General features: G+C 52.9%; 2 protein-coding genes across 3 annotated transcripts; one reads left to right on the forward strand and one right to left on the reverse strand.

Moving 5' to 3' along the window:
- Window positions 1–20: 20 nt before the first annotated feature.
- Window positions 21–13965, forward strand: ESCO2 (establishment of sister chromatid cohesion N-acetyltransferase 2). 2 transcript variants are annotated; one of them, XM_084513995.1, is made up of 11 exons: window positions 21–70; window positions 1719–1781; window positions 2683–3643; window positions 5516–5603; window positions 7926–7986; window positions 9519–9642; window positions 10646–10777; window positions 11041–11130; window positions 11695–11838; window positions 12083–12267; window positions 13230–13965. In XM_084513995.1, the coding sequence occupies exons 1-11, from the start codon at window positions 39–41 to the stop codon at window positions 13366–13368; spliced, it is 2019 nt and encodes a 672-aa protein (XP_084370121.1). In that variant the 5' UTR covers window positions 21–38; the 3' UTR covers window positions 13369–13965. The 2 variants fall into 2 exon arrangements, with proteins under 2 accessions (XP_084370121.1, XP_084370122.1); XM_084513996.1 differs by lacking the exon at window positions 21–70 and adding an exon at window positions 445–494.
- A 237-nt stretch (window positions 13966–14202) lies between these two features.
- PBK (PDZ binding kinase) lies at window positions 14203–21111 on the reverse strand. Its single transcript, XM_084514000.1, has 8 exons — window positions 21027–21111; window positions 19883–19944; window positions 18603–18693; window positions 18334–18476; window positions 17267–17436; window positions 16544–16673; window positions 15617–15793; window positions 14203–14706 (listed from the first exon to the last, which is right to left on the reverse strand). Exons 2-8 carry the CDS (start codon window positions 19926–19928, stop codon window positions 14501–14503), a joined length of 963 nt encoding a protein of 320 aa, XP_084370126.1. The 5' UTR covers window positions 19929–19944; window positions 21027–21111; the 3' UTR covers window positions 14203–14500.
- Window positions 21112–21906: the final 795 nt, after the last annotated feature.

The following is a 21906-nucleotide window of genomic DNA, read 5'->3' on the forward strand; positions in this document are numbered from 1 at the left end:
GTTCCCCTGTGTGAGGGGGCAGCTGTGCGCATGCGTGGATGCGTGTGAAGGGGCAGCGGCGCGCTGTGAGGTGACAGCACCGGGATTAAACACAATAAGCGCCGTTAAAAGCAGCCAGGAGGGTTTTTAAGATAAAAAGTCCAAAGGCAGGCGTTAAAAGCTGATATTTTTTGTATGAGCCAGTAATAAGCTGCGGGTGGGCTGGGCCGGCCCACCTTCGGACTACAAGTCCCAGCATGCACCGCGCGCTCCCACCGCCCGGAGGCGGCCCCGCGCTCGCAAGGCACGCTGGGAGTTGGAGTCTCCCTCCGGCTATCTGGTGAGCTCTGCTACCTGATTGGCCGGACGGCGAGCGAGGCGGGTTCAGAGAGCAGCTCGACCAATGGCGATGCGAGGCGCGCTGAGTGGCAAGGAGATGGGCCAATGGGGAGGGGGCGGGCCGAGCGGGCGGGAGACGCAGCGCGGGTTTGAGGCGCGGGAGCGGTGGCGGCGGGGTGAGAGGGGGGGGGAGGGGGTCCGGGGGGGGGGTTTGGGGTCTGGGATCGGGGTTTGGGGTTTGGGGTCTGGGATCTGGGATCGGGGCTCTTGGGGGTCTGGGGCCTGGGTCTGGATCAGGATCTGGGGTTGGGGCCAGGGTTTGGGGGCTGGGCTGGGATTTGGGGTCTGGGGTTGGGGTTTGGGGTCAGGGGCTGGGGTTTGGGGGCTGAGCTGTGGGGTCTGGGGCCTGGTTCTGGGGTTTAGGGGCTGGGTCTGGGGTCGAGGAGTTGGGTCTGGGGTCTAGGATCGTGGGTCTGGGGTGTAAGAGCTGGGTTTAAGGTTTGGGGTCTGGGAACTGGGGTCTGGGATCTGGGTTTGGGGTTTGGGGTCTAGGAACTGGGTTTAGGATCATAGATCTGGGGTGTAGGACCTGGGTCTAGGGTTTGGGGTCTAGGGTCATGTCTCTGGGAACTGGTTTTGGGGTCTGGGAGCTGGTTTTGGGGTCTAGGAGCTGGATCTGGGATCATGGGTCTTGGTCTGAGGACTAGGATCATGGGTCTGGGGTGTGGGGTCTGGGTTCTAGGGGACTGGGTCTGGGATCATAGGTCTGGAGTCTAGGACCTGGGTCAGGGGTTTGGGGTGTAGGACCTGGGTTTAAGGTTTGGGGTCTGGGAATAGGGGTCTGGGAACTGGGGTCTAAGATCTGGGGCTGGGGTTTGGGGTCTGGGATTTAGGATCATGTGTCTAGGGTCTGGGATCATGGGTCTGGGGTCTGGGAGCTGGGTTTGGGGTCTAGGACCTGGCTGTAGGAACTGAGGTCTGGGATTTGGGATCATGGGTCTGGGATCTAGGGTCTGGGTCTAGGATCTAGGTTTGGGATCTGGGATCATGGGTCTCGGGTCAGGGAATTGGGGTCTAGGACCAGGGTCTGGGGTTTAGGATCACGGGTCTGGGGTTGGGGTCTTGGTCTAGGGTCTGGGTCTGGGGTTTGGGGTCTGGTTTTGGGGTCTGCTCTGGGTCTGGATCATGGGTTTAGGGTCTAGGAACCCTGCTGGGCTCCAGGCAGGGAAACCCCAAAAGTCTGCCCTGAGGTGCTTTAGGGTTTCACCCTCCCCAGGACAGCAGGACGGGATGGGGCTCACGCCTTCCTCCTCCCCAGCCTCCCCTTTCCCTTCCTTCGTTACCAGTTTGTTCCTTTTTTAACCCAAAATCTCTCTCACCCCACTAAAATCATGTTCTAGGTGCCCTGGCGGAGCCATGGCCACGCGCACCCCGCAGAAAAGGAGCCGCAGCCCCCCTGACAGGTCTGTTAACCCCTCCTAAATCTTTTATTTTCCTCATAAAATCAATTCACAGTTTTATATTAAAAACAGAGGAGCCACATTCCCCCTGATAGGTGTGTTTAACCCCTCCTAAATCTTTTATTTTCCTCATAAACTCAACCTAATGCTTTATTTTTAAAAAAAAGGAGCCACAGCCCCACTGACAGGTCCATTAACCCCTCCCAAATCTTTAATTTTCCTCTGAAAATCAATTTAATGCTTTATTATAAAAACAAAGGAGCCATAGCCCCTGATAGGTGTGTTTAACACCTGCTAAATCTTTTATTTTCCTAATAAACCCACAATCTAATGCTTTATTTTAAAAAACAAAACAGCCACAGCCCCCCTGACATGTCCGTTAACCCCTCCTAAATCCCTATTTTCCTCAAAAAAACAACCTAATGCTTTCTTTTAGAACCCAAACTAACGTTTTCTGCCCGAGGGGTGAGTTAGATCCCCCCAAAACCCTCCGAATCTTTTCATGCAAAGCTGAAAATTAAAAAAAAAAAAAGCTGAGGTGGAGGGAGGCAGCAGGAGGGCAAATTCCCGAGGTCGGCTGCAAGCAGGGGCAGGTGAGAGGGGTGCTGTGAAGGAAATCGGGGCTTTTCTCCTCGTTTTGGGTGGTGCTGAAGGTGTCAGTAGCACTCCAGAGAGCAAAATGCTTGGAATTTTGATCATTTTGGTCCAGGAATTGATTTGATGTTTGAAAAAACCCACAGAGAGTGGCAAGGTTGCGGTGTTTTTTCTGAGATCTGTGTTTTTGATGGGCACTTAGAGGTACAGCAGCTCAGCTGGGTGAAACTTAAAGAGTTACTTGAGCGAAATAAGAGCTGGAAAGCTCGGAATTGCACCCAAAATGTTTTCTCTTCACTTCTTTTCGCAGCCCAGCCTCTGCTTTTGAGACCCCGGTGAGGAGAGGGCCGCTGGGCTTCCTCTCCGGGCTGTCTCCGCGCAAGAAGTGCCGGAGGCACTGGTGTGCGTCCCAAATCAAGTGGTCGCCGGGCTCTGGGGACGAGCAGAAGGAAAATGAGGTTGATCCTGCAAAGCCAGCGCCCTCCAGGAGGCTGGATGTGTCCCCCCTGCAAGCTGCCAACCTTCCCAAATCGGAATCGGCCCCGAAATCCTCCTGCCAGCCCCTGGTGCCCGTGGTGTCTTTCTACAGCAAGGAGAAGCGGTACCTCACCCTGCTGGAGAGGAAGCAGCTGGCGGGGAAGCTGCTTTTTGGGGAGGGGAAGGGTGCTGGAGGTGGCTCGGATGCGAGCAGGAGCACGAACCTCAGCGGGAAAACCAGCGCCAGGGCTGCGACAAGCACCAAACACGGCAAAAACGCCCCCAAAAACGTCCCCAAAGCAGTGAAGAAGGCGAAGGCGCCCCCCCCGGCTCCGAAAAGCGGCGTGGAGAAGGAGAACGCTCCCTGCCTGGTGAAGAAGAAGATGGACTCGCCCTTCCGAGTGCTCAGCCTGACGGTGAAGCCGGCCTTGAAGCTGCAGGCGGGGGCGGCTTTTTTTTCCCCCGGGAAGAGGTCGCGCTCTAAAAAACCCCCCGGAGAGCCCAAATCTCCCCAAATTCCCCCCGGGGCTGCGGAAAGAAGCCCAGCGGGGGCAGCTGGCACGGCTCGTTCGGCACCTCCAAGTGAAAATCCCATGGTGAGGGGTTCCCAGAGTGGGATTGCTGCGCCTCAGGAGGGAGATGAGGAGCCCGGAGAGGATTTGAGGCACGGAAAGGAAGGGAAAAGTGCAGCGTGTGAAGGAAAAGTGTCCCTGCAGAGCACGGGGGGCACCCCTGCTGTCCCTTCACGCCCCCCCGAGTCTCCTGCTGCAGGTGACAGCGACGCAGAGAAGGTGGTAGGTGGCAGAGGGGCACGTCCTGGTGATGTGGGCTGAGCCAGCTTGGTGAGGAACCTCAGAGGGTCCTGAAAAAGGAAGGGCAGCTCCCTTGCACCACGTTTTCACCAAAAACCAACCCATTTTCTGGTTCTCTAGGGCCTTTTTTTTAGGGCTGGGTGCTGTAATCGGGAGGCGCTAGCCACCTCGGGCTGCTCCCTGGCTGTCTTCTCCCCAGGGTTTCTCAGCAGACGCTGGCTCGGGGCTCCCCTCTCGGAGGCAAGCCCGCATTTCTCACCCTGTGACAAACCAAACTCCTTCGAGCTGGCCTCTTGGAAGAGCTGAGAGCTCACAGGAGCTCGCTGGAGAGGCGTAAGCAACCCTTACCCCTTGTGCCAGCAGTGAAAATACTCCTGGTGCCTGATTTAACTGTTCTATGGTTTTTTTTGTTTGTTTTTTAACATATATCTCGTGCTAACGTATGGCCCTGCTTTTCGGTAAGCGTTTTTTTTAAGCATTGCTTACTTTTATTATTTGGTAGAGGGTTGTTTGGGTCGGAATCTTGCTTTCTGACACGATGCTTAGGTGTGACAGGGAAGAGTGGCACAGAAATGCCCCAACGCAGAGCTCAGAGCAGGTCCCCAGACGACTTTGTGACACCCGGGGGCGTTTTTTCCTCACCAAATTCTGGCATCAAAGCCACGTGGGAGCAGGAATTGCAGCGGGGTGCAGGGAAACCTGCACGGGGGCTGAGCTTGGCCTTGATCTGGTTTCACGTTCTGCTGGAGGCAGCTGCTTCGCCCGCTGAGTGCCCAAGGCTGGGAAAAAAACATGCGAAAAGAGCAGAGTTTAAGGCAAAAAATCAGCTTGGCAAACTTTGATTTTAATAGAATTTACGTGGGAGGCTTCCAGAGTTTGTTTCTGTAGAAAGAAACAAAACAAAACTCACCCCACAAATCCCTCAGCTTCAAACATCTCTGCTTTTAAAGAATCACCGGGATTGTTAAAGCACCGAGCGCTTTATTTCCTTTAATTGTAATTTAATTGCCTAATTCTTAAATTGTACAATCGTGCCCTGATCATAGCGGGCGTCAGCCTCGAGGGATGGCAGAGAAAGAGGTAAGAAGGAGCCAAGGTTCATTATCAGGCATTTTAGGACTGCCTGGAGAAGGTGGGCTTTCTCAAACACTTACAGCAGACCAAAGCAGAAAAAAATAATGAGAGCAATGACACGAGAGAGTGAAAATAACTAAATAAAGGGAAATCCTTCAGGATGTTGACTGACAAGCTGGGGAGCCCCTACAGAGAAGTGATTTTTCCAGTGATTTTAGAATTCCTCCCTCCCTTTTCCTTTTTTTGGGTGGATTTGTCCCTTCAGACCTAAAACCGTTTCGTTCTGGAGCTGCTTAAACTGCACGTTTTAAGGCTATATGGGAGGGAGGGATCTTTTCCCTTTAGAAGGGAAATCTCTTGCTTAATTGAAATAAAAACCCTACAAGTTTTGAAGGAAAGGCAGCCCTTAATTTGGATGTAAGGTGCAATAGTGTTTGCTAAGGTGCATAAGGTGTTAAAACAGTGCTTGTGTTCCCTGCTCAGGTCACAGTCAGGATGCAGGCAGGTGAGCGTTGCTTTAATTAGACACCTAAACTAAATTAACACTTAAAACTTTATTAATATATAGGGAATGCTCTCAGAATTCAGCCTGAGGTAAGGAAGGAACCGTGGTGAAAAATAGCCGGGTGTCAACAGACGACAAAAAAGCTGGAAGGAGACATGATTTTAATTCCTTCTTGCACCTCGGCAGGGGTGCTGAAACTGCAGGGGGCTCTGTAGCTGCTCCCTGAGAGCTGGGAGGTTTTTTTTTGACCCTAATAAAATTGTCTCCATTCCCAGGGTGCTGAGGAAATCGGCGCTGCCCCAGCCCAGGAGCCGGATGATGTTATTCCTCCGAGCCCATCTCCGCACAGAGGGGACAGGGAAGGTAAGTTGCACCCCACCTCTCTCGGCCTCTGGATGTTTGCTGCAGGGAAACGAGGTGGAAGAGGCTTTTTAAGGTCTTTTAGCGTACCCCAAGAGCAGCTTTGCTGAGCTCCCAGGCTGTGCTCTGGGTTTGTGTCCCAAAAAGCTGGGCAGAAGCGACAGAAATCTGTGCTCACGGCGAGCAGACGTCAACTGGGTTTTGTCCTGGTACCCAACCAGGCCTTCCTCTTCGCCTTACTGCTCACCAAAGCCCATTTTTTCCCCTATTGCCTTCTTCTTGGACAAAATTACCCCAATTCTTCCACTTTTCCTTTTAAATCTTGACTCTCAGACACCCGACATCATTTGTTTGCTTCCTCCACGCCGAGCCCTGTCCCTCCTGGCCAGGCTCCCCCGCTGCTTCCCCTCCTCCTTATCTCACTCTGTTTTTTCCCAACCCTTTCCAACCTAGGAATGCTTTTTAAATCAATCTCTTCCACCTCCCTCTCTGCCATCTACAGGGCCGGGAGCATCTGTTATCTATTCCTGGTGGTGGCCCAGGGAGCTCCACCCTGCATTTCTTGTCTTGGCGGTGAATTTTTGACGCTAATTATTGGACCAGGACGTTTTTGGCCCTGCCAGCTTTCCCCATTTTCTTGTAGCAGGTTTATCTACGCCAAATTTCCCCCGCTAATACAGGGAAATCGTCGGGAATTAGAAATTAATCGCCAGGCTTTCATTCCTCCCTTGGGAATGCCAAGGCTGTAAAAGGAAAATGTGTTGCTCGTGTGTTTTATTCGTAAGGCAAAACAAGCCACTGGCCTCGGCCTCCTGCCTCACGTTCCAAGCACGCCCTAACGTGTGCCAGGAAGCTTGCAGAAGTGTGCAATTTGTGTGTTTTTCTCCCAATTTCCTGCTTTTTTTTTCCCTTTTCCCCATTGTCAGCGTTACCTTTTCTGGCCCCGATAGCCTTGGGTCAGCCCGCTCCGTGCCAATCCGAAGATGCAGAATTTACCCGAGCGTTTTCTTTCCACCGCGTGGAAGTTTTTAGGTCTTTTAGGTCTTAATGGAGCTAATGATCTGCTCCCGGGTAATTATTTCATTGATAATTGAACTAAAAAGACGCTGCAGGTGGTGTCATGGGCTGACATCTGTGTCCTCTCCAGGCAGCATTCACCTCTGGCTCTTCCTCTCAAAGTTATCACTTTTTTGGCCCTGTGGCTTTCTAGGAGGAGATTATTTCACATTTGGCTCTTTCTGCTTTCAGCCCTTCACCTTCCTGATGCGTTTTCCCCGTGGATTTCTGTCCCTGCTGTGATTCCCTGCACTCCAGTGCATTTAAAACCCCTGCTGGAGCCAAGTTTGTCTCACTCCACTCCTTGCACATCTGGACTTAATCTGTTGAGGAAGCTGCCAGCACTCCTGAGCTTATCCCTTTATTTTTTCCCCTCTTTACACTTGCTCCACACGGGAGCTTGTTTGATTTTGGAGCTGTGAGCTCTGCTTTCCTGCTGCTCATCATTTCTGTGCCCCCTCTCAGTGTCCCGAGGCGCCTCGCGCTCTGCTGCTGGCCACGTTTCTGTCTTTGATCCCCATTTTTCTTTGCAAGGCTCCTGGTTCTGCTTCCTCCACCTGTTCAAAAAGCTGCTGCCCTCACTCTCCCCCAAACCTCCTGACATTATTTGTCTGCTGGGGCCCTTCCCAGGAAGCGTCCTGGCCCTCTACGCTCCTGCATTTCTAGGAAATTGGAGGCTTTTTGTTATTTATTGCTGCCTTCTTCCTGACTCCTGAATCCTTTCCACTTCTGCTGTTAACAAGAGACGTTTTTATTGCGTCCTGAGCCTAGAAGGAACTGGTTCATCCTCACAGCCTGGGTTTTGGAGGCTGTCAGCTCCACTTGTCAGCTTAGGCACTTTCTTAGGTTCCTGTGATTACCGAGAAGTCTCTGTCTGTTAGCAAATCCTGTCAGAAATGAGAGCAGAGAGCAGTCGAGCACTTTGCCTTAGCCAAAATAAGGGAAAATTAAAAACCTGTGCTTGATTAACTCTATTAATAGCCAGAGGAACACGACCGTAGCAGCAGGTTCTGCTGGATGTGACTGCTCCTGATTGCAAACGTCAGGGGAAAGCTCAGGGTGCCCTGAGCAGTGCCGTGAAGGTGAGGACGTGCGGGCACCACTCCTGAACAAAACTTTTATGTACTCCAACAGCTTCCTGGAAATCCTAAAAGCTCCTGTCTGTAGGGTTTAGATCCGTGTCACTCTGAAATCTCACTCTTTCCATGCCTCAACGTGTGCTGCAGCTAAAGATGACCGAAGCACAATAATTTCTCTTCTCTTTTCCAGCTTCATCCTCAAATGCAGAGGTCTACCCCATATTCAGTGCTCTCCCTGCTACCAAGAAAAGGTATGTTCATCTTCTTCCCAGAAGAAGGTAATTTTACTCCCAGACGAGTCTTATCTGCAGAAAAAAAAATTGTTTTTATACATTTACATACAAATACACGTTTTTACACACACACTCAGAACAGTAGCTTGGCTTTCTGTCTCTGTGCACTGAGAGAAGAGAAATCAGCCTTGTGAGGTTTGGGAGTTGGTTTTTTCTTTTTTTTTTTTGTTTTGTTTTGCTTAAGGGAAGGCCAAACAACAAATGGTGCACTGGGTTTAGGTGGCTGCTAGCCCGAGAATAAGGAAACACAAGTTTGTTTGCTCTCCGTGGTACATTTAGCTTGTGGTTTTGCTATGGTTTTGAGCTGATAGGCTTCACTTTTGGAACTGTAAAGGAAATAAAGGATTTCTCTTAACTGTCATTAATAAATAAAAATAATTAGATAGATAAAAAATAGATAAAATCATTAGAAAAAGGTCGGACAGTCTCAGGATGTGTTCATCACCAAAAATGGCACAGCACTGGTGCTGTTTGGGCCCCCTAAAGGGTTTTTATGTCTTTATTCATATGATTTCTGTCTCTGTGGCTGGGGTTCCCGTAACAGCAGTGACTTCCAGTCTCTGTGCTGGCTGTCCCCTCTGCTCTGCCCTCGTGAGACCCTCCCTGGAGCCCCCCAGCACCAGAAGGACAGGGAAATATTCAAAGTTGGCCTTTTGGTTTTGTAAAAAGCAAGATCTTGCTAAATTACCTACAGGCACTGTGCCTCCTAGCTGCCTGGCGAGGTGTAGCTGTCCTGACTGATGTCCCTGCTTCTGAGCAGCTCCTTTCTTTGATTAATTTCCTGCTGCACCCTCAGGTTTGTGGTGGAAGAAGACTTTTCTTCCCGTGCAAGAGCCAGAGATGTGAATCCCTCTCTATTAAATCAACTTCTTGATACGTTTTGCTCATAAGAGAAACACCCTGAGCCTGCTTTGTTGTGACCATACAAAAATCAACCACAAAAAATTTTAAAATTCCTTATAAATGAGCCAAAACAAACCTTCCAAAGCTCGCTGCTACTGTAGGGCTGTGCCACGGAGAGGTGTTGAAAGCGAGCTCTGATGGCAGTATTTGCTTTCCAAATTCCTCCCGTGGGTCAGGGGGAGCGCTGGGGTCTGGCAGTGCTGCTGGTTGGGATTAGCTAAATTCCCTTTAGGATGGAAATCTGTGAAGTTGTTTGGTGTCTTCTCCAAATGAGCTCCCCGTTCGGGGTCACAGCACAGCAGTTAAGATTTCCCCTTTTAAAATTGCTCGAGAAATGCCTCAATCCACGCAGAAGCCGAAAGGTAAGGTTAGAAAAAACGTCATTATTGACAATTTTAACCAGTGCTCGTTCCCTGTAGCTCAAACCCACGCCACAAACTGGTGAATTCCTGTAAATCCTCCGTGTCTGGGTCACCAGCCAGGGGAAAAACATGTCTCAGCCTCGCTCCAGCCCGCTCCCCTCAAAGGGTTTTCCCAAAATGTTGCTGAAAGCCGCAGGGCTGACTCTTCTCTGTGCTGATTTTCAGGACGCAGCCTGCTCTGGACGATCTGAGCTCTCCCTTCGGATCCAGCCCACCTGCCAAAGCAGCTCACGGCCTGCAGAAGAGCAAGAGGGCGAAGGAATCGTGCTCCAGGGACCAGATGATCATCGTAAGGCTCCCCCGGGGTGCACTGGACTCAGGGGGTGGCTTTGTTTTTTTTTTGAAAGCGTTTAATAAGGCAAGATACAACAGATTGGGAAGAGCTGGTGCTAAATAATGCTGATATATTACAGCACTGCTATTTTTTCCCACTTTTTCCCCGTTTTCCTTTTCCTTTATACCCTAACCCTACGCATTCCCCCCTTCCCACCCCCAGGGGCTAACACTTAGCGTGATTTGGGTGAAGAGCTGAGTACTGCAGCCAGAAATATTTAACAAAAACTCCTCCAGGAGGCAGGCAGAAGCAGGAACCCGGCTCCCTCTTGCCCCAGGCGGGTCCCTGCCTATTTTTTACCCTGCCCGAGTGGATCCAGCCCAGGGCTGTGCCCACGGCAGAGGACGGTGGCAGGATTGGGACCGACGGAGAGCCGGGCACCTTCAGGACAGAGGGGACACCTTCAGGACACAGGGGGTGGATGGGGACACCCAAAAGGGGACGTGGAGAAAGGAAAAGAGCTGCTGCAGGGGCTCGCATGCAGGGAAATAAACCAAACCCTTAACAAGCACATGCCACTGCTGAACAACCTGCTGCTGTACTGGCACCCAGTTCCTTTTCTCCCTGCACTCTGACAGAGCTGTGAAAATGTTGCTGGTTTGTTTTCTTTTTTTTTTTTTTTTAAGAGAACTGGCAGAAAATCCCCTATGGTTCGCCTTTGTTTTTGCGGTGTGGTTTTACGTTGTTGGCGCGGAGTTTCGCCCGTCCATCTGCTCCCAGCCTCGTTCCAAATAACGCGTTCATTGTACCCTGCGAGTGATTTTATGCTACGTAGCCCTGAAAGTTCTGCAAACGAGCAAAAGCTCTGCTCCTCTTCCTGCATTCCCACGAAACCAGACACTCCAGCCTGATTATTGTTGCCCCAACCCCCTTCCTCCCCTCGTTCCTTCGCCCGAGCGTGGTTTTGAACCCGAGCCCGCGGGACCCACGCTTTATCCCACCTCCCTTTCTCCCCCAGGACGCCGGTCAGAAGCATTTCGGGGCCGTGGGCTGCAAGTCGTGCGGGATGATCTACACGGCTGGCAGCCCCGAGGACGAAGCCCAGCACATCCAGCACCACGAGAGGTTCCTCGAGGCGCTGCGCTACGTGGTAAGGGCCCGGGGCGGCCGCCCAGGTGGGGCAGGGAGGCAGCTGCAGGCAAATATTTTGTCCCATTTTGTCACCCAAGAGCGAGCTGAGCGTGAGAGCTGTGTGCAGCTCCAGCCAAAGGTCAGATGGCTGCGACCTGGCTTTGTTCCTGCACGCCGAGGTGGCTCAGCTTACGGCTGAATCACTTCCCCTCTGGCCAAACCGCTAACTCCGTGTTGTTTTTTTTTTGTTATTTTTTTATTTTCCCCCTCTCTCTGCGGCAGGGCTGGAAGAAAGAGCGGGTTGTGGCGGAGTTCTGGGATGGGAAAATCGTCCTGATCCTTCCAGCTGACCCCAAGTACGCCGTCAAGAAGGTGCGAGGCTCTTTGTTTTGGGGGGTTGTGCTGCGGGGGGAGTTCTGCTGGCCGCGCTCCCCGGCGCACGAGCAGACATCCCCTGGCAGTTCATGGGGCTCGGCGGGGTCACAGCAGCTCTGGCGTGAGTGATTTGGGGCGCTGAGGATGCACATCCCACCCCTGCCCCTCTGTTTTGTCCCTAAATAACCAGCACAACCCGGGCTCTTCAGTCCTTGAGTGCTCTGCAAGGGGGAGATGCGAGTGAGAGCCCCCTCTTGGTGCAGGCAGAGGGAACGGCTGCTGGCAGGGGGCTCTCGGTAGATGGGGAAGTGTTTTTTAAATAAAAACAGCACCCAAAGAGCCTGCTTGGGGCTGTCTGAAAAACAACAAAACTGCCAGGCTGGCTGCAGGCATCACGGGATTTCAAAAAAAAAAAAGTTGCAAAATGTTTTGTGGCTGCTTCGTGAAGCCTGACCTTGAGTGAGCACGGGATTAGTCGAGGGAAGCGAGCCCTTTTCGGGGGGGTTTTGTGCTGAGCTGAGGAACTGTGGGGCCTTGACGCGTCCCTCGCTTTCTCCTCAGGCCGAAGACGTGCGAGAGATCGTGGATAACGAGCTGGGATTTCAGCAAGTGGCCCTGAGCTGCCCAGCCAAGACCAAGACCTACCTGTTTGTGTCCAACGAGAAGACGATTGTCGGGTGCCTGGTGGCTGAGTCAATCAAGCAGGTGTGATTTGGGAATTAATTGGGAAGAGGGGAAAACTGCGGGCTCATAATACACAAAATCCTGTTCTTGCACAGGAGAGGGAAAAATAAAACGCAGGAAAAGCTCGTGCGGGTATCTGTGAGAGAGATTTGCACAGAGCAAGCTTCCACCTCACCCTGCTTTGAGTTTTCTGCCCTGTGAAACCCCCCTGGGGGGTGTCAGGGGCTGGATGCAGCAGCTTCACTCTTTTCCTTGTCCCTTTCAGGCGTTTCGGGTGCTGGCCGAGCCGGTGGTGGCCGCGCAGAGCCCGGGGCAGGACCCTCTGCAGCAGCACCGTGCTTGGCGCTGCTCCACGCGCCCCGAGCCCGCCGTCTGCGGCGTCAGCAGGATCTGGGTGCTCGGGCTGGCCCGCAGGAAGGGCGTCGCGCGCCGCATGGTGGACGTGGTCAGGTACAGGGAGGATCCCAGCGGGTAGGGGCGGCGTTTTTTTCGGGGAGGGAACGGGGATCGCGGCAGAAAGCGCTCGGAAGCAGCGTGCTAAAGGTGTGGGCTCCTCTTGCCGAGCACCTCTGAGATCCCCTCGTCCTGGGGTGGGGTTAGCAGGTGGGTTGAAACCCGGGGTTATCGGATTTATTCATGTATCTAAATATTGGTGGTGTAAATAAAGGTGTGTTCGAAGCCTGACACGAGTGGTGGCCAAGCTAACGGCGGAACACACAGCTCCACGGGCTGCCTTTTCCGAGAGAAAGCGTGCTGGAAGAGGTTTTTATTTACGGAGCAAACACTTCAAGTTCTTCCGAGCAGGAAATTGGGAGCTTTTCAAGTGTGTTTGGCTCTGATCAAGCACGAGGAGGGCATCCCCCATCTGTTCGAACCCTGCCTCGAGGTTGAGCTTGATGGCTATCCATGAGCCTGTCGTAATATTTATCTAGATAATATTTATCTCACGATAATATTTAGATAATATTTATCTCACGAGCTTGTAGTAATATTTGTTTAGTAATATCTGCTCGCTGTACATCTAAATATGCATCTAAAGTGTAGCATACATGTAGATTTATAAATATATAACCAGATGCTGTTGTATCTGGAGCTCAATATTCTGAAAATTGATCAGCCAGGGCTGCTTCTCCTGCCTCCAGAGCTGCCAGTGTTTGTCCTTAGGCACGGTGATTTCTGTCTGTGCTTAAAATTGCTTTTTTTTTTTTTTTTGTACTAACCTGAAAACGCCTCCTGGTTCCCGAAGCTGGAATCCAGGAGGGCCAACTGCGTCCTCAAAGCCTTCCTCTCCGGTGTGAGAGCCAAGCTGAAGAAGCGACAGCTCCCGGCAGCGAGGGCAGGGCAATTAGCGGAGTTAAATCAAGGAGCAGCGGGGGGCTGCGGCCTGCTGACGGCTCTCTCCTTCCTTCCAGGAGCACCTTCATGTACGGCAGCTACCTGAGCACCGAGGAGATCGCCTTCTCCGACCCCACGCCCGACGGGAAGCTGTTTGCCACCAGGTACTGCGGGACGCCCAGCTTCCTCGTCTACAACTTCGTGCACGGCAACTGATCGGCCTCGTTTCTCACACATCGAGGGGAGCTGAAGCCAGCTGAGCTAATTCCTTGTTTTTCAAGGAACTCGGTGGTGCTGGTACCTGGCTGAACGCTGCTTTCCTGCTGCCTTCTTCCAGCTCTGGGAAGGCTTCCCTGTGGGTACAGAGTTGTGGTGGGGTTGGGAACCTGCTGTGAAACCGAGCAGAAGCTTGCTTGGCTCGCAGATAATTCTTCCGAAAGTTAAAAAAATTTAGTGCCAGTAACTTAATTCCTTTCAGAGTTTTAATATAAAGAGGGCTGCTTCCTCCCCGAGGCGTGGGTGTTCAACCCCGAGCTCTGCACTCTGTGTGTGTGTGTGAGCAGCTTAGGAGGGGAGCTTGATGTGCACTGTGCTTGGAAATCAATCCTGAACGTGCAGGAGATGAATGTAAAGGGCTGGGCTGGGGCAGAGCAGCCTCTGAATGTACGCAGATGGCGGGGAGCAAGGAGCTGGGTGTAAATAGTTGGCTCGGGGCAGGATCTCTCTCAGCCTCTGCTGTGCGAGGTCTGGAACCTTCCCAGCGGGGTGCAGGGGGAGCTGCCCCTGCCTGCTCAATAAATTGTGTGAAACGCTGCTGCTTGGGCTCCTTTCTGTGCACGGAGGAGGAAGGGAAACCAAAAAGCTCTTCTCTTTAAAGGAGGTGGCTAAAACAGGTCCCTACAGGACCAGGAGCAGCTCTTCTCCAGCCCTCTCCTAACCCTGAGTCCAGGAGCCTGCAGCCCCTGGTGCTGAGCTGCTCCCTGGGGGTGCTGCCCACCCGCACCCCTTTCCCTTCTGATTTTTTTTTAAAAAAAGCACTAATTACACAAGTTAGAGAACAAATTCTTTCCAACGTCTGCCACAACCATCAACCAGAGGCGGGGATAAGTTAAACACAACCAGGGGAGGGTTTTAAACAGCTCAGGGGCACTTCGGGAAGGCCTCGGGGGGCATCGCACGGAGCGTGGAGCTTATTGAGGGAACCAGAGCGAGCTCCGGGCACATCCTTAAACCAGGGCTAAAAAGAGCTATTGCTGAACGGGTTTAGGCTCTGCAGAGAGCAGATTTCACCACCTAGGAGGGTAACACAGCTCCGGGAACGGCCTCGCTGGCTCAGGAGCCGGGGCTGTCACTTTGGGGGCAGGCTGGCTTCCAGGGCTGCCACGATGTGAGCGGCCGAGGGGCGTTTCTGCGGCTCCTCGCTGGTGCAGATGGAGAAGAGCTCGATCATGCGCTGGTAGGAGGGGTCCAGCTCCTCCATGTTCAGGGCCGGCCGCGTCCCCAGCGCCGCGTAGTACGCCTCCTCGTCGAAGTCGTCTTCGTCAAAGGACTCGTCTGGAAAAAGAGGGGGGCACCTCAGGGCTCGTGCTGCGAGCTGAACCCACCTCCCTTGGGCTCCGGCAGCCCTCAGAGCCCAATTTTCTCCTTGTTCTTTAAGGGGTGTTGATGTTAAAGCTGTGCTCGTCTTATTTCTCCCAGCAGGGCAAACCTGAGCTGCAGAGCTTGGCTGGAGGAAAGGCTGCAGCCAGGAGACACCAGAAATGTGAGCAAAATGCCCCGGGGCTGCAGGCAGCTAAAATCCAAGGCAGGCAGTGGCTGCAGCAAGCAGAGCTGCCCCTGCCCAGCCTGCACCACTTCAGCTCTGCCCCATCAGCTGCCTCCAAATGTTTTTGCTGTGCCCAGGCACAGCCCTGAGGCTCGGGGACATCTTTTAAACCCTTTAAACCCACCCCCAGAGCAGGGAGCCACGCTGATGGGAATTTGAGGAGCAGCTGAGTTTCAAGGAGCTCTCTCCATCTGTGCTGAAGCTCTTACAAAGCTCTGGTTTGTGGTGATTAATTGCTGTCATCAATCAGCCTCTCGTTTAGAGTTATGAAGCCAAACAGCTGAGAACAGCCCAGGGATGAGCTCCGGGATGGTGCTGAGCACGCCTGGGAAGCGAAGCAGCTTCGGAGCAGGGTGTTCAGAGCCAAACAGGGGCAGGCAGGGCGCTCGTTTTCCTTTTTCCCCCTCAAAAAGCACCCAAGAACAGCTCGGATGGATTCGGGCTGTCTGGTTTTGTGGGATTTTTGGGGTGGTGCAGACAAAAACGTTCGTGAGCCTTTTCTACGTCCTCCAGGGGAGACCCAGCATGGTGGCAGTGCTGAGGCGGACCGGAAAAACCCAATCCTATTCAGGGAGAAACTTCCAGAAAGGCTTTTTTCCCCCCCCCCAGCAAACGCAGCAGCGAGGCACGGCCACCAACCTTCGTCGTCGGTGCCAGTGCCCAGGTTGAGGTGAGGCACGGCCAAGGTCATCATCTCCCAGAGGGTCAGCCCGAAGGCGAAGATGTCGGCTTTGTCGGTGATCACTCCCTCGTCCTGCAGAGCCTCTTTGGGTTTCCAGGGCTCGGTGCCGATGTAGGAGCCCTGGGGGTCGCTCACTGCAAGGAAACCGAGGCGGTTGGGGGTGAAGGACAAAGCCGCCGGGCTCCCTCCGCCTCCACCCTCTTCGTTTGCTTCAAATTCCCATCAAATTCCCATCAAATTCTGATCAAATTCTGATCAATTTGACGCCTCCGGCACCCTGAGTGGCCTTGGGAGAGGGGAAACGCTCCCCCCTCTCGGCCTGAAATCAGCCCCGCTGCCTCTCCGTGCCCCCTCGCATCCTCTGCGGGCGTGTGCTGAGTCCTCAGGACCAAAAAAAAGGCAAAATCAGGAAAAAAAAAAACAACAAAAACCTGTGGGCTGGGTGGAGAGAACCCTGAAATCAGCCCCAAACCAGCACTTCTGCTACGATCCTTTCTGGGAGGCTGTGCCCGGGCTCTGCCTCCAGCTCGATCGCTCCTTGCAAAAGGGACCAGCTCCTAAAAATCAAAGGGAACAGCTCCTAAAAACCCAAAGGGATCGGCTCCTAAAAACCCAAAGGGATCGGCTCCTAAAAACCCAAAGGGACCGGCTCCTAAAAACCCTAAGGGACCGGCTCCTAAAAACCCTAAGGGACCGGCTCCTAAAAACCCTAAGGGACCGGCTCCTAAAAACCCTAAGGGACCGGCTCCTAAAAACACATCAGAGCAGCTCCTAAAACCCAAAGGGACCAGCTCCTAAAACCCAAAGGGATCAGCTCCTAAAACCCAAAGGGAACGGGAACAGCTCCTAAAACCCAACGGGACCGGCTCCTAACCCCCCCCTACCCGTCATGTTCTCGTCCAGGGGCAGGGAGACCCCCACGTCGCAGATCTTCACGGCCTCGAAGTCGCCTTTCACCACCACGTTGGAGGATTTGATGTCCCCGTGGAGCAGCTTCTTGTCGTTGTGAAGATACTGGGAGGGGACAGGGGGGGCAGAGAGAAGATGTTAAAGCCCCCCCGTGGGTACCCGTAACCACCGAGGAGCCATCGGGTTTAGAGAGCCAAGCACCAAATCCTTCGTGTTTCACGTTAAAAATTTGGGGATGGGTTAAAACCTACTTGCAGGGCGCGGGGCGGGCTGCTCCGCTCTGCTTTTGGGGTTTTTTAGTGCAAAATTGGGATAATTTCTTTGGGATAAACCCTTGGAAGCAGCCACCGGTTTATTTCAGGAGCTCAGAGCTGCGTCTGCAGCACCAAAATCCCCGCCCCAACTTTCCTCCCAGCACCCGAAAAGCCCCGGGGAGCTTTGGGAGCAGCTCTCGGAGCTGTGCTGTGGTTCAAAACCCAGCCCCGATGCTCAAAACCCTAAAAAAATCACCTTTTCCCCCAAACTCACAGCCCTCAGAACCGCCTTTTTCCAGCAGCTCAGCCCGGGAGAGGCGCGGAAACGGCACCAAGCTCCCTGCTGCGAGCGTCTCCCAACCCCGACCCACCTCGTAGGAAAACTCAGCATCTCCTCACCCCCTACGGGATTGGGGTTTTGTTCCCCCCGGCCCCACAACGCACCTTCAGCCCCCTCGCCATGCTCAGGGCCACCTTGAAGATGGTGGCGGCGGGGAAGGGGCCGAGGCGGGCGGCGTTCCTCTCCTCGATCAGGTCGCTGAGGGATTTTTCCCCCCCGTACTCCATGGCCAGGCACATGCTCCCGTCGTTGGCCTCGGTGAAGGCACGGTAACCTTAAAAAAATAATAATAAAAATCACATTTTTTAGACAAAAGGAGCTGGAACCGGCGTTTTTTGGGGGCTGGGGGCTGGCACGGATTCACCCCCAGGCGTCCCGGTGGTTTTGTGGGGTGGTTCCTGGAGAGGTGACACCCCCAGGGGTGTCCGTGGGGGACCTGCGTGGCACCAAGCTTGGGGACGAGCCCCAGATTTTGGGCACGGAGCGAGGGGAGCTCCCCCAAAAAAGCCCCCAGCTCGGCTTTGCGCCCCCTAAAAGGGCACGGGGAGGGGTTTTCCCCGATCCTCATGGGACAGAGAAACAGGAAAAAAGGGGAATTTGTTGGTTTTTTTTATTTATTTGTGGGGCTGACACCTGCAGCTGAGGAGCCAGGGGGGGAAGAGGGGACACAGGGACAAGGTGGCGTTTGCAGGAATCTCCCCCTGGGGATATTTCAATGTTTTTTTTTAAAGAAAAAAGGAAAAAAAGAAAAAATAAATGTGTTTTTTTTTTTTTTTAAAGCTGGAAAGGTCAAGATTTTGTGTGTTTGCAAATTCCTGCCAGAAGCCAGGCGGCGTTTTGGGGTGGCGCAGAGGAACGCCAAACGGAGCGGGGAGATAAGAGGGGAGATAAGAGATAAGAGGGGAGATAAGAGATAAGAGGGGAGATAAGAGCCTGGAGTGGCTCCTCCAAACACTCCTGGCCCTGAAACACCTCCACAGAGCCTCGATGGGCACATTGGGGGGGGCACAACCTGATCCCACACCCTTCCTGACCCCACGTCCCTAATTCCACGCCTCGAGGGCATCGCCACGCTGCTGCTCCTCCCCGCAGCACCCCCGGGGAGCAGAAACCCGAATTTACCCAAATCGGGGGTTATTTAGCGCTCCGAATTTAATAGGGGGGGGCTCACCCACGATGTTTGGGTGCTGGAGGCCTTTTAGGATCTTGGCCTCGTCGCTCAGCCGCTGCTGGTAGAGGCTCTGCTGCGTCCTGCTGCATTTGGGGTTGATTTTCTTCACGGCCCAAGGGGAGCGGGATAAACCCCGGGGGGACCTAAATGGGGGAAAAAAACGTGAGTTTGGGGCAGAAATGTGAGTTTGGGTCCCGATTTAGATTTGTGGGATTGGAATAAAAAGGGGTCTGGGAGCCCAAAGGGTTTGGGGTTTGGTGTCCCTGTACCTCTTCATCAGGTAGACGTTGACCCCGGTGCCGTAGCCGAGCTTCTGCATGAAGGGGGAGGCCGGGATGGTGACGGACACCGCGCCCGGCTCTGGGAAAAGATTAAAAAAAAACATAAAAATCACCAAAAAAAAAGTCACACACAAAAATCACCCAGAAAAAAAAATCACCCAGAAAAAAAAAAATCACCCAGAAAACCAAACAAAACACAAAAACCACAAAAAAACACAAACAAAACGCAAAAAACACACACACAAAAAAAAAAACACAAAAACCACAAAAAAGAAACAAAACACAAAAAACACGAAAAAAGAAACAAAATGCAAAAACCACAAAAAAAACAAACAAAACGCAAAAAACACAAAAAGAAACAAAACACACAAAAAAATAAACAACACACAAAAAACACACGCAAAAACAAACAAAACACAAAAAAACACAAAAAAAACAACAAAATCACAAAACAACAAAATCACAAATAAAAAATCACAAAAAAAAACAAAAGACAAAAAAAGACAAAGAAAGACAAAAAAAAAGACAAAGACAAAAAAAAAGACGAAAAAAGACAAAGACAAAAAAAAGACAAAAAAAGACAAAGACAAAAAAAAGACAAAAAAAGACAAAGACAAAAAAAAGACAAAAAAAGACAAAGACAAAAAAAAGACAAAAAAAGACAAAGACAAAAAAAAGACAAAAAAAGACAAAGACAAAAAAAAGACAAAAAAAGACAAAGACAAAAAAAAGACAAAAAAAGACAAAGACAAAAAAAAGACAAAAAAAGACAAAGATAAAAAAAAAGACAAAAAAAAAGACAAAAAAAAGACAAAAAAAAGGACAAAAAAAGACAAAGACAAAAAAAAAGACAAAAAAAGACAAAGACAAAAAAAAGACAAAAAAAAGACAAAAAAAGACAAAAAAAAGACAAAAAAAGACAAAAAAAAAGACAAAACACACACACATAAAAAAAGAAAAATCACAAAAAAATCACAAAAATATCACACACAACAAAAAAAAAAAGTTTGCTGGTGAGCAGGCACCGAGGAGGGGACAGCAGGTGGCAGCACCTCTACTCGGTGCTTACACCTGGGTGTAACTCAGCAACCAGCCTGGGAATACTCAGTGCTTACACCTAGGTGTAACTCAGCAACCAGCCCAGGTGTACTCAGTGCTTACACCTGGGTGTAACTCAGCAACCAGAGCAGACATCCTCAGTGCTTACACCTACGTGTAACTCACCATCACCCAGGAATACTCAGTGCTTACACCTGGGTGTAACTCACCAGGCTTCTCCTTCTGCTCCACGTTTTGGGACTTGAGGACTTCCATGGCTGCAAGCTGAGCCCTACAACGAGGAGTAGAGGGTTTACTACACGGCCACCAGCAGCCCCCTGGGGCGAGCACTGAGGAGCTCCCCCCACCTTGGGGGCTGGGCTCAGCCCCTACACAGCCCTGCTGCTACTCCAAGGGCCCTCTACTACCACTTGGAGCCCTACTACTCCTCAGGTCCCTAACTACTACTATTCTCCCCTACTACTCTGTAGGCTCCCTACTACTACTACTAACCTGCAAGCCTCCTCCTCCTACTACTCTGTGGTCCTCCTCCTACTCCACAGCCCCCTGCTACTTGGGCCCTTACTACTACACACCCCCTTACTACTCCGTAGCCCCCCTATACTACTACTACTTGGGCCCCCTATTACTACACGCCCTGCTACTACTGCACAGTCCCCCACTACTACTACTCTGCAGTCCCCCACTACTACACAACCTGCTATTACTCTGCAGCCCCCCTACTACTACTCCTTGTGCTTGCTACTACTCCACACCCCCCTACTGCTACTACTCAGCCCCCTACTACTCCACATCCCCTTACTCCAACTCCTCGGCTTCCCTACTACCCCCACTACAATTCCACATCCCCCCTACTACTCCTCAGCCCCCCTACTACTACACACCCTTCTACTACTCCACAGCCGCCCACTACTACTCAGGCCCCTACTACTACTACTACTACTCCACAGCCCCCAACTATTACTTGGGCCCCTACTACTACTACTCCGCAGCCCCCCTACTACTACTCCACACCCCCCTACTGCTACTACTCAGCCCCCTACTACTCCACACCCCCCTACTACTCCACAGTCCCTTACTACAACTCCTTGGGCTCCCTCCTCCTCCTCCTACTCCGTAGCACCCCACTACTCCTCGAGCCCCTACTACTACTACACCCAACTACTACTACACACTCCTCCCCAGCCCCCTTACTACTAGCAGTACTACTACTCAGTCCCCTACTACTACTACAACTCCTCCCCAGCCCCCTTACTACAACTCCTCGGGCCCCTACTCCTCCTCCTCCTCCCCCTACACGCCCCGCTGCTCCTACTCAGCCCCCTCCTCCTCCTCACCCCCCCTTACTCCTACCTCTACTCCTCGTAGTAGCCCCCCCCCAGCCGCTGCCGTTGCCGTTTGAATGCTGCGCGCGCGGGAGCCCCGCCCCCTCCTCACTGCCACGCCCCCCTACGGCGGCCGCGGGCGGCCAAAAAAGACTCGGAAGGCGGGGCGGAGGTGGGCGGGGCTTGGAGGGGTGGGCGGGGTCTGGGCGGGGTCTGGGCGGGGTGGGCGGGGTTTATGCGGGGTGGGCGGGGTTTAGGCGGGGTGGGCGGGGCCTGGGGGCGCTCTGGGGGTCCCTGGGGCCTGGGGGGGGCTCTGGGGGTCTCCAGGGGCCCTAAATCCCTGGGGGGGGCTCTGGGGGGTCCCCAAGGCCCTGGGGGGGTCTCTGTGGGGATCCCAAATCCCTGGGGGGGTCTCCAGGGGGTCCCCAATTCCCTGGGGGGTCTCTGTGGGGTCCCCAAGCCCTTCTGGGGTGTGGGGGGGTCTCCATGGGGTCCCCAAAGCCCTTTGGGGGTGCGTGGGGGGGTCCCCATGGGGTCCCCAACCCTTGTGAGGGGTCTGCATGGGGCCCCCAATTCCCTGGGGGGCGGTTTCCAGGGGGTCCCCAATTCCTGGGGGGGTCTCTGTGGGGTCCCCAAGCCCTTTGGGGGTGTGGGGGGGGTCTCCATAGGGTCTCCAAATCCCTGTAGGGGTCTCTATGGGGTCTCCAAACCCTTGGGGGGGGGTCTCTGTGGGGTCCCTAAATCCCTGGGGGAGGTCTCCAGGGGGTCCCCAACCCTTAGGTGGTGTGGGGGGGTCTCCATTGGGTCCCCAAGTCTCTGTGGGGGTCTCCATGGGGTCTCCAAGCCCTTGGGGGGGGTCTCTGTGGGGATCCCAAATCCCTTGGGGGGTCTCCATGGGGCCCCCAATT

This window comes from Aythya ferina, assembly GCF_964211825.1.
Source record: "Aythya ferina genome assembly, chromosome: 3".
Classification (NCBI taxonomy): domain Eukaryota; kingdom Metazoa; phylum Chordata; class Aves; order Anseriformes; family Anatidae; genus Aythya; species Aythya ferina.